The 12,626-nt window shown below is 36.1% G+C and overlaps 1 protein-coding gene across 6 annotated transcripts in view; it reads right to left on the reverse strand.

Moving 5' to 3' along the window:
* LOC102237473 (protein outspread-like) overlaps positions 1-12,626 on the reverse strand; it is a 61,261-nt gene that overhangs the window by 44,163 nt on the left and 4,472 nt on the right. For all 6 annotated transcript variants that reach the window (XR_002753403.1, XM_023341280.1, XM_023341281.1 and 3 more), the window contains exons 2-3: positions 11,555-11,632; positions 8,481-8,546 (exon numbers count right to left, since the gene is read on the reverse strand). Coding sequence is in view for 5 of the 6 variants with exons in the window: in XM_023341280.1 (XP_023197048.1) it covers positions 8,481-8,546; positions 11,555-11,632 (144 nt within the window). In the remaining variant the exon portion in view is untranslated. The remainder of the gene's footprint in view (positions 1-8,480; positions 8,547-11,554; positions 11,633-12,626) is intronic.

Genomic DNA, 12,626 nt, shown 5'->3' on the forward strand with positions numbered 1-12,626 from the left:
TTTTAAATGTTTACTTTTTATCATTTTAAATCAGGAATCGGCTTAATAAGGCAAAATTTTTAGCCCCAACAAAAATGTAAACGTCAATTTCAAGAGGTCACACTGTACAGACATTATGTGTGTAAATAAACTAAACAGGGAATAAAATAAACCATTTTTCAACAAATAGCATCACATAGAAAAGAATGATCTCTTCATTGGTCTGCAAAAATGAAAAGTTTTATTTTAAGACCTAAAAACTGATTTAAAATGATCCTTCTTTAAACAAATTTTGTAAATATTTATAAACATTATAAGCAGTCGTTTTTCAAAAGGCTATGTAACATTTGCAACTATTAAGAAGTTTTATTTATTTGGACAGAGAACAAAATGTTTCTTTCACTTCTAAAGGTTTCAGATCCCTGCAGTAGTTTGATGTTCTGAAAATTTTTAAAACTTTTACAAATAAAGAACCTTTTTTGTGACCCCGCAAAGGTTGTAGCCATTTCTCGGTTCCCTGCTGTTTTATTGCCGTTTGCCTGCAGCCTGATGCTTTAAATGAAACCGTGTGTCAGCGATTAGAACGAGTGGTCCGGTCCGGTCCGGTCCGGTCAGTCAGGCCCCGTTTGGCTTTATGGACCAGGGAGGGTTTAGGGAAAATAAATTACACAGCAGCAATGGCTGCTCCGTCCAACACAAATGATTTATCGGCCGGACAGATCCGGAATGGAAAGCAGAGATAAAAGGGTCGGAAACAGAAGAGCATCAGAAAAATTCAGTATTATTTTTCTTCATTTAGAGACGCAGCATCTCTGTGTTTCACTGCATGAGACCATAGGAAGAGTTTCCAGACTAAAAAGCTTTAATCATGATCAGTTTAGGTTCTTATTGTTTATTATTAGACAGTTTGGGGAGCAGGACTTTGTGCAGTTGACGTTTTGCTGAGTCAGGCTAAATTTTCCGTTGTTTACTTAGAAAGCATCTCCAGAGACGTTTTCTACTCATCCATTGAAGCGGAGAGGCCACTACTTTCTTTTGCTTTTCTGCACAGCAATAAATTGTTTATTGTTCATCATTTGAACTTAACAAAAGACAAAATTTTAAGACTTGTTTGTGGCACTCAGACTAATTTTTTTTTTTTTTGGTAACTGCAGTTACCAAATGAAATAAAATTTGCTTATTGAACTTTATGTTTTTAATCAGGGTAAATTTATTGACATAATGGAAAATGTTGAAAAAGTATTCCTCTTTTTACAACCAAGATTTAATAGCAAGTAGAACTGTGTTTAATCAGAGACTTTTACTGAAACTGACTTTGCTGCACTCAAATCAGCTTTAAGCATCTTAATTTTAAGGCCTTTTAAGACCATTGTAATAAAATTTATGACTGTGTCACTGTGTATACTCAGAAATGTACAAAATAAAATAGAATTAGTGCCAAGCTTTGCAGCAACAGAAATCAGTCAGTGTTAAAGATGAACGTCGTCCAGAAAACTGCCAATAAAGCTAGCTAGTCATTAGCATATTAGCAGCTAGTTAGCGGTAGCTTCAACAAGTTAATGTCACAGATTGGAATGATGTCTGAGCGTTTGATAGAAAAGTTAACTACATAGAATATACAATTTTAAATTTAGTCTTAACATAACAAAAATGAAGACCTTTGATTACATTTTTAAATAACTTTAAGACATTTTAAGCCTTTAATTTTAGAAACACGGATTTAAGACTTTTTAAGGATGCGCAGACACCCTGTCAACTTGGTTAACTGTTAGCTAGAATTACAAATGACAAATTTTGTTCTTATAACTAAGAATAAATTTCTTCAACCAAACTGAAAATAATTTGAAAACCAGATGCCTTTTAATACAACAAATGTGCAACATCCCTTTCTTTTTACAAAAAATAAATAGAAAAAATAGGAAAACTTTATTTGCTTGATTTTAGTTTTATTTTACTTCACAATTTTGAAGGGTTTGAACACCCCTGCATTAAAGTCTGTAACATTTATGAAAAATACGTAGTTTTTAAATATTTGTTGAAACTGTCACCATGTTGTGTTTATGTAATGAGACAATCTGTAAAAAAAAAAAAAAAAAACAAAGAAAAAAAGTTCTTCTGCGGAGGAGATTGACTTTCAGAGACTATATATCTGTACATGGTGACAGTTTAATAAATATATACAAAACATTCTTTTTAAAAGTTACATACTGCAGCTTTTTCCAGAACAAACTTTCAGCCAATAGGAAACAGGAAGTGAAGAGAAGTTTATGTATGAATCCGTCCACATTTGATCTCAGAGTGTAAGCAGATTGTAGAAGTAAATTCTGATTTTGAAATTCATATGAGCATAAAAACGTAAAAATGTTAAACTATGTCCACCTCTGACTCCGGTAAGAACCCGGTCCAATCTGAGCCACAGAGCTGCAGTATCTGACTAGCATAACAAACACATCCAAACAATGAGCAGGAGATAAGGAACTTTATCTCTGCCACATCCGGGATAGCGCAGCCACTGAAACAGGAGCAAAAACTGAAAAGCACAGATAATATGGCATCAGAAACGGGTCGAAGCTCTAAGAACAAAACCGGGCTGACATTTTTCCAAGGGAGCTTTTACTGCACAGATCCTCCTGTAATGGCAAACTGGTGTCTGAACTGGAATGTGAACACACTGGGTCAGCAGGTGGAAAGCTTGGAGGAGCAGCTCTAACCCAGGAGTGTCCAACGTGCGGCCCGGGGGCCATGTGTGGCCCTTGGACTGTTGTTTGGTGGCCACCAAACGCAGTTCAAAAATTAAACAAATTTGTTTCAATGGAGAATGTTAAGAAAGACAAAGTATTAATAATAATGAAACCCAGGATTATCCACAGACGTTTTACTGCTGCACTCAAATCAGCTTTTACTTAATTTATTAAACTTGGATAAATACAGCAAACATTTTGAAAGAAAGTGACCCAAATCCCGTTCTTATAACTGGGAATAAATATGTTCAATCGAGTCCAAAACAATTGGAAAACTAGAGGATTTTCTTTTAATATAGCTAATGTGCAAAGTCATTTTATGTTGATGAAAATAATAATTAATAAAAATACTAAAAATAGCTAAAAATTGGATGACTGCTCAGTATTTGAGCAGACTTTTTACCAAATACTTTTTCACCCTTAATTTCTTGGATGGCTACTTTTTACTTTTACTTGAGTAAAAACATGTTGAAGTAGTTTTACTCTTACTTGAGTATAATTTTCGGGTACAGAGGGAGTATTTACACATGTTCCAGCATTTCAAAGGGTCTTAGAAGTCACAGGCAAACAGGCTGAGGCTGTATATGCTCCTGTCAGGGAGATTCAGCGGGAAGCCAGCAGGATTGCGTGTCTCAAGTGAAAAGAATGTGGGAACCCGAAGGAAGTTTGTCTGTTCTTGGACAGTGCTGTGGGAGTAGAGGTCTGATATTTAAATTCCAGTAAACACAGGAAATTAATTGACCTTAGATTAAATGAGAATGAGACGGCCGCAGCTGAAATGTCATGAGAACATTATGTCCTCTGTGAATCAGGAAGGTCTGCAGCTCTGATGCAGGCCGTCAAGTGGAGTCAATGCAGTCTAAAGGCAAATGCGACGGAGGAGAGCCTCAATAAGCCTTTTGGGTAGCGCAACTCAATAGGTAGCCTGGTTTTATTTGGAAGGTATACTACTTCTTCTTCTTTGTTCTGAGCAGATTAAGTAAACAAAATGGAGACGGTTTGCAGAAAAAGTCCCAAACACGTTTTTTGTCAAATAAAAGGAAATGTAGAGTTAGAGCAGGGGTGTCCAAAGTGTATTTGTGGCCCCTGGGCTGATTGTGTTGTGGCCACCCAACTGCAAATTTGGCTCACAAGAACATGTGATTTATCTTGGGATGCCCCGATATGAAAATAATGGATACTAATCCAATATTAATATTGCTCTTTTGGCAAATTTGGCAAAAAATAAATAAATAAAGACAGACAGCAACAAGATGGAAATAAATATCGACTGTTAATATCGGCTACGTTTTATTTATCTGGCCGATATCGATATGTTAAAGATTGAATAATATCCCTCAATACTGATGTTGATGCTGATGCATTGCCTGGATTAATTGACTTACTGCTTACTGTAACTGGCCTAATTGCAGATACTGACACATGAATGATGACTGAAATCCTATACACTGCAAAACACAAAATGTTGCCAAGTATTTTTCTTTTTTTGTTACCCCTCCAGGGGGTCTTTTGTGGGCTCTAGTGTCTCTTATATGATAGTAGGCTGACAGGAAACGGGGAAGGAGAGGGGGAAGACATGCGGCAAATGTCGTCGGGTCCGGGAGTCGAACCTGCGACGGCCGCGTCGAGGACTCAAGGCCTCCAAATACGGGTCGCGCTAACCGCTACGCCACCACGGCGCGCCCACCAAGTATTTTTCATCCAGTTTGTAGTGCAAATATCTTAGCCCCCCTTGAAATAAGACTAAACTAACTTACAAGTAACTTTTCAGCAAGAAATATGAGCTTGTTTAGAGTCAATAATTCCTTAATATTGATGAAAAGGTTCTAGTTCCATTGGCACATTTTTGTGTTTTGTTAGATTTTGTGTTTTTGAAGTTAACTGTGCAGCTTTATCAAGAATCTAACTTTGTTTATTTTCCAGAAACATGTTAATGTCTCTAGAATAGTGTCTAGAATTTGAACTGTTCTTCTCCTGTTATCTTATCCGTTATTATCTATCTTATTAACCCTCTGCATGACGGTTAATAAGATATTTCCCTGTATAACAAACCTATTTAATCATTTCTGACACCTGTTGCTGACATGGCCTCCTCTGACAGGACGTCTCTGAAACATATACACAATTTAGACTAAACTGTGACTGTATAATCCTGGGTTGCACGTTTGTTTTGATGCCACGTCTGATGTTTGTCTCAACAATGACGGTGGAGAGAACTTCTCACCAAATAAATGGAGTCCACAGGAAACCGTAGCCCACACATTTGTGTTTTTCTCTCTGTGTTTTGTCTTGCATTGCTACAGTCAGGACAGAGACTGCTGGAGCTCTTCACAATCCGCCCCGCGCTACACATACCATGGTCAACTGCTGCCGAACAAAGAGACAAAGCCTGCTGCCTGGGCAACATGGACCCAACATGTTTGTGTCTTTAGAGAGAAACTCAGGCTTAAACTGGCGAGGGATGCAAAGTGACTGCATAACATTTATATATCAATTCTCCATTTTTCTTCCTATTAAGGAGCTAGCTGGTTTTAGCATGAAGCAAGGCTCACTGTAGGTAGGAAACCCCAAATCATCAATTCTGACCTCCAGATTAGTTTATTCCAGTGAATTCCCCTCCAAGGATCTCCCACATCCTGTTACATAACACAGGTCAATCTGGGAATATTGGCAGAAAAAGCAACAGCCGAAGGGTTTGAATAGCGATTATTTTATGAATCGATTATTCTAACGATTAATTGGATTTAAAAAAAAATTGGCACATTCTGCAGATTTTTCTATTTTAAACACAAGAATTAGTTTAAGAAGATTTCTTTGTAATCTTCTTAAACTAGTTCATTATTTAATAATGTTGAAAACAATATGGCGCATGCTAGCTATAAAGCAAAGACAAATCAGTTGTAGAGGCTGTAATTATAGGTTACAGGTTATTTAGGTATGTAGCAAGCTTAAGGTTTCTCTTTTTTATTTGAAATGTAAAATATATATACTTCTACACATTTGGATCAATTACTGATTAAAAGATGTTGTTCTGTCAGCAAATGACCTTTTTTAGAGTCTTTACATTCCAATTCATGATTCCTAAAATAGCTTAGGGCTGAAACAATTAATCAGATTAATCATGATTAATCGTGATTAATCAATTAATTTAGTAATCAATTGATTATCAACTGGAGACTAAAAAAGACCAATGGCTGAAAGAACACACTAAATTAGTTGATTATTATTTGAATAATCGATTAGCCACCATTAATCCAATTAATTGTTCAGCCCTAAACTAATTTAAGATTTAATCAATTGTTTATTTTGGCTCAAACTCCTGCAACTCCTAAAAAATGTCCTAATCACTGTTTGCTACAGCAGAAAGACATAAGCCAGGCATGTCCAAAGTCCGGCCCGGGGGCCAATCACGGCCCGCGGTCAGATTTCATACGGCCCGCAGCTTCGGTCTTATAATGTATTATTTATGGCCCGCCTCCACTGTCAAACAGAATAAATAAATCATAAAACTTGAAACTGTAATTCCTCCTTTCACCAAATGGTGGCAGCACCACTTTAATACTATCAGTCTCTGCCTCCGTGCAGCGAACCGCTCTCCACTCATTTCTGCCATGGCCACTGCAAAGAAAACAAGTTTACAGTGAGGGCCGCCGCTTTCAAGAGAGATGGGAATTATAATACTTCTTTTCTGAAAATCAAGCCAATTGTGCTTGTCTAATTTGTAATGAGACGGTTGCCTTGTTTAAGGATTTCAACGTAAAGAGACACTACCAGACTAAACATGCTAACACATACAACAAGCTAACAGGAAGTGACCGTGCTGAAAAACTGAAGCAACTCCAAGCTGCCCTGGCATCACAACAGCGATTTCTTTGGGCCTGAGTCAAAAGAAAATACCACCAAAGCTACGAAGTTAATGTTAATAGCTAAACATGGCAAACCTTCTACTGAAGGTACATTTATCAAAACTGTGTTATGAAAATGGTGGAGAACATTTTGCCCTGAGAAGAAGCAAGAATTTGAGAAAAATGTTTGCCTGGCAGTAACAGTGTGGCTCTGAGAGTTGAGGACATGAAACTGAGTATTTTGAACGGCAACGTCTGTCACTATCAGCAGTGAAAAGCCAAAGAACATTTATGCACCTGGATTTATGGCACTTATTTTTATTAAACTCTTGAGTAAGATTTGGTTATGAACCTGTAGATGTGATACAAATTATTACTTTCTGAAAGATATTGTAAATGACGAGCAAAATTCACTTGTTTTAAAATTTAATAATAACTTTGCATTACTTATAACTCCTGTTTAAAATGTTCTTGAGGCAAAGATATTTTTAAACTCATGTAAATTTAAGGTATTTTATACAGTGTGTTCAATGTTATCTGACTCTCCAGATATGAAAGAAAAGCAGAATTTCTGTTTTTAGAGTTGCCCGAGTGGCTTATATTTGGTTATTTTGTCATTTGAAAAATAAAGATAATTGTGACAATGAAAATTATTTTATAACAGTGTGTATTTGCATGAAACTTTTGTAGTTAAAAAATGTCCGAACAAACTATTGGCCCCCAGGCATCTTGACTTTATCAAATCTGGCCCTCTTTGCAAAAAGTTTGGACACCCCTGACATAAGCTCTTCACAAGTTGCTAAAAGAATCCAAGTATCACACAAATGATCAATTATTCACTAAAGGAATGCTTCGCTGCTGCATTTTAGGCAATAAAATTTTTATTTTATGTGAAATTTTATTTACATCTTTTAATGTATTTTAAATATTGTATAAAAATGCATAGGTGGTTAAATAAAAAATGTGCGTCCGATTAACCGATTAATCTTCAGAATAATTGTTAGTTGAAATCTTAACAATAATTGATTCATTGTTTTATGCAGGTTTAGGCAGGTGTTTCTTTAACATAAACCAATTATTCTAAAGCACCTCATGTAAGAACCAAAGCTCTATTTTTAGTGCCACTTGATATTTCCTCCTCTCCGTTTCATGATCTATTCAGAAAGCAGATGAAAGGATGAAGACTGACACCTCCTTTTTTCCTCTCGTCATCAACCTTCGTCTCACAAAAACAACTTCATGCCTCCAAGATGATGAAAACACCAAGACCACCGCAGTAGTAATAGGATAATTTACAGGCTACTTCATTAATTTAAGGATAATACAAAAAACAAGCGAGTAATAAAAATAGAAACTGAGCTTTTATTTCAGCGGGAAACCATTTTATGCAGCTGCTTTAACCTGATTTTAAAGTCCGTTCCACGCTGAGGAAAAACAAGCTGAGCACCAGTTTAGGTCAATCAATACTCTGCAAAGCACAGAACTAACAGTTCCCATTGTAATGGAAACGTTACACATGAAACCCACAACCAGCACTTATTTTACAGGCTTCAAAATAGCACAGAACATTCAAAGATAAGGAGCTTTTTTATAAACAGAGAGGAACATTTTCTCTCCAAATAGGTAGTCACTGCAGGATTCTTGCACAATGTGTGTGCAGAGTGTGTTAACCACAGAACAAACAATCTGGCCAGCACATGACTGCTTCTAGTATGAACACCATGTGGTGTCACTTCATTCCTCCCGACGCTCTGCTAGTTAGCTTCCTGTTAAAGCCAGGAAGATATTGTTCTTTGTTTGCTTTGCTTGTTGTTGGGACACCAAAGCATTCCTCCTGCAGACAGCCGAGGCCAGTCATGTTTTAAATATTAGCTCCAGCCAGTAAAACCAGACTGAAAAAAAAGTTTTCACTCACCATTTCGTCCAAAGCGTAGCGAAGCAGCCCATGCTCGTAAAGGATGAAGAATCTTCTCTGCCATTTCTGTCAGGAAACAAATACAACTGTTTGAAGAAAGTTGTGTAACGTGATTTAACTTCCCTCCGGGGTTAATAAAGTACTTTTTAAATTGAATTTAACAAGTTTAAGTTGTTTTTAAGCCTGGGACTGTTTTCCATTTGATATTTTGATCCTCAGCTTATAAATAATGATTAATTAATTATCTTCATCATTGAAGAGTTTGTTGGCACGTTTTCTAAACCTGGAGCGAAACAAGGCTTCCAATCAAGCTGAGCAACATTTCATCAACAAGCATCATCTGCTCCAGATCATCCAGTTTAACATTTATTTCCTTCCACTCAAACAAAGAACATCTCCAGTAATGTCTGTGGGCCGACCAGGTTCAGTGACGCACCAATCAGTTTTTACTCGACCGGCTGGCTCCGATTGGGCGAAAAAGTAATGACAAATCCGTTTTTTTTCTTGTAAATGAAACCTACAAAAACTGAAAACTTCCACTTTTCCAATCTAAAGGGACCAATAAGGAAATTCTTTCATGTTCTTTGTGTTGAGTTTAGCAGAAATCAGAAAAGAAGTGAGAAATTTGCTGGTGAAAAACACTAAGAATTAGGACAACACTCTTCGGTGTAGACCCCTGTCAACGAGTGATATTATCCACTATCCATTTATACATAAAATAAAATAAAACATAAGATAAAGTCCTCATTTTTCAATTAATTTGTGGATTTTAAGTGTGTCTAATTATTTAGTGACTAGACCTGTCATGATAAACTTGGCTGGATGATAAATTGTCCCAGAAGTTATTGCGATACACAATAATATTATTTGGAGACCATTTTCAATCAATATAATAATAATAGTGGAACAATAATGCAAGAACACATTTTCATAGATCAATAAACTTTCAATTCAAACTAACTTTTAACACCAATAACAAAAACAACAAATAAAATTAATTATGAAGTCTCTGGAAACAAAATTGTCCTTCAAAATAAGGGCTGTTGATACCAAAACACCAGACTGAAGATTGGTGGGGATATTAGTACTTCACTGATTTGAGTTTTTGGGGAATCGCTGCAGCTGAAATTAAGTACGTCTTGTTTTTTATTCATGTTTTCATTCTTGGTATCTTCTGCTAATTTTATAATTATGTCATTTTTACAAAACTTATTTTATTTTTTGTTTTATTATTTATCTACCTGAGATGTTGCGATTGTTGCGAAACACTTTGGTCAGCTGAGGTTGTTATAAATGCGCTATATCAATAAACTTTTACTAGACTTGAGAAAAACGTTCAATCAGATGGAAATTATTGAGCTCGCAAAAGCTCGTTTTACTTTTTCATGAGATTAATTTATTGCTTATGGCGGCAGGCCAATTGTTGAGCCATTTATACATTTCCACTTTCATTTTTAATTTTGTCACTTTTGGTCCTCCATACCCAACACAGAAACACATACTCATACATAACACCAATTTAGATTGACCAAATTAACCTAACAGTCGTGTCTTTGGAAGCAGGATTCAAACTCATGACCTTCTTTCTGCAAGGCAGCAGTGCTACTTGCTACAATGCTAAACACCAAATGTTATCATTTCAAGATCAGAGTCATCTAAAATATTCAAGCTCAGGATCACGATACGACCACAGACTAACAGGCTGCTATGCTGAAACACTCCTAAATATTAGTCACTGAACGCGTCAGCCATTTTACTCTGTTATTAGCTGACTGCTTACATCAGCGCTACGTAGAAGCAGCCAATTACAGCCCAGAAGTAAGAACAGGACTGCAAGGAGAGGCAGAACGTATCAGGGATGATGTCAAAGTGGCAGCAGCAGACTGATGACAGGAGATCAAGGGGTGCTTTTCCCAAAACACACATGGAAACCATCAGCGTGGCTGTGGGAACTCGGTCCTCCCCCACATGCTGCCCTCCCCTCCCTCAGCTCATTTTGGGATGAACCCGCAGCATAATCTGAGAGCTGATAAAGTTAAGCTCCCATTAACATGATGATAGGGAGGTGGAAATCCCAAAATTATGCAAATATTCGACTCATTATTGCCTCACAACAAGGATTTCTGTGATACAGTGCCAAACTCCCACAGGAACACTGTAAAACCACAAAATATTATAGATTATTTTTTGTCGAGTTTCCAATGCAAATATATTAGTACATTTGTAATAAGACAAAACTAACTTACAAGTAACTTTTCATCAAGATACTGAGTCAATAATCCCTTAATATTCATAAACAAGTACTAGTTCCACTGGAAGATTATTTCCCTTATCAGACATTTTTCACATGTTTTAAGATCATCAATATTAAGGAATTATTGACTTAAAACAGAAATTACTTGTAAGTTACTTTGTCTTACTTCAAGTGAACTAAGATACTAACATTAGAAACTAGAACAAAAATATTTGGTAGGATTTTGTGTTTTTGCAGTGTAGCTGCTGTTCATTTGGTAGATTCTGCAGATTCACTGCAAAAACACAAAATCTTACAAAGTATTTTTGGTCTGGTTTCTAATGCAAATACTTTAGCACACATAAAATAAGACAAAACTAACTTAGAAGTAACTTTTCACCACAATATAGGAGCATGTCTTAAGTATAAAAAAATAATAATATTGATAAAAAGTACTAGTTCCACTTATTTTTTATTTCACTAATAAGACATTTTTTCCATGTTTAACTGAAATAATCTGCCAGTGGAAGTAAAAAATTTTCAATATTAAGGAATTACTGATTTGAAACTAACTCCTACATCTTGCCAAAAGGTAAGCTAGTTTTGTTTTATTTCAAGCAAACTGAGATATTTACAATAAAAACTAGACCAAAAATACTTGGTAAGATTTTGTGTTTTTGCAGTTTGTTAATGGGAACCAGTCACATTCCAGTAAACTGAACCATTGACTGTAGGTACAACAAAGAACAGAAAAGGTGAAACAGTTTTTCATTTTCCTCATTTCGCTGTGATTTGTTGAAACTCAGCTAACATGGATATGAAGTGAACCAGAAAAACTTACTCTAGATCGGTGTAAGGGGTTGTCGAAGTTTGTTCCCTCTGGTGCCAGTAGCAACCATCCTCCATAAATGGGTTTGGCCTGGTGGGATATGGAAGCAAAACCACAAAAAATTAAAAACAAGGATTCTGAGTGATAAACTGGCAGTTTTTAGGCCTGTAACATCAACAAAATTTACTGGACGGTAATTACCCCAGAAATTATTGATATTATTGTTATTTTGAAACAATTTTTAACTAATATGATGGTAATGGCATATTGATGCAAGTATACGAACTCAAAGATAAAAAAAACGTCAATTTCTAAAGGATATTTAACTGGAAAACATGTTAAATATCCAAAATAAAAAACACATCAACAATAATTAAAACCGTGTATACAAATATACAGTGTTAAGTGTTCTTTACAAAATGTACATTTTTGCATTTTTATTGCATTATCGACATATTATTTGGAAAACGTTTGAATACAAAAATATTATTGTTTGTTTGTAATTGTGAAAGACCTAAATGTTAGAAATGGTGAAAAGATTGAGAGCATGGGAAAGCTTTGGAGGCACTCTGACCCGGTTCCAGAACATTTTACCACGCGTTTCATTTTCTAGCATTAGTCACTAAATGCCTGGAGTTGAGCTGGCTTCCCTCCAGAGCACCATGCTACCTCACAAAGAAAAAAATAAGTAAAAAGAGCCAAACGCGTGATTTCTCCCTGTGATCATGTCGGTGGGCGGCCCGGCAGGCGGGTGGGCGGCTGGAGGAAATGAGAGGCGAAAAAAAAAAAAAACTGCAGATCACAAGCTGGAGAGAAAAGCAGCAGAAATCTTTGGGAGAACTGACAGAAGCAAACACTGCAAAAACAAAACGTCTTACCAAGTGTTTTTGGTCTGGTTTCTAGTGCAAATATCTGGGTACACTTGAAATGAGACAAAAGTAACAGATAAGCAACTTTTTAGCAAGAAATATGAGCTAATTTTAAGTAAATAATCTTAATATTGATGAAAAATACTGGTTCCATTGGCAGATTTTTCTACTTAGCAGATGGGTAAGATGTAATGTTAAGATAAATAATCTGACAG

Source organism: Xiphophorus maculatus, chromosome 10 (genome assembly GCF_002775205.1).
Source record: "Xiphophorus maculatus strain JP 163 A chromosome 10, X_maculatus-5.0-male, whole genome shotgun sequence".
NCBI lineage: Eukaryota > Metazoa > Chordata > Actinopteri > Cyprinodontiformes > Poeciliidae > Xiphophorus > Xiphophorus maculatus.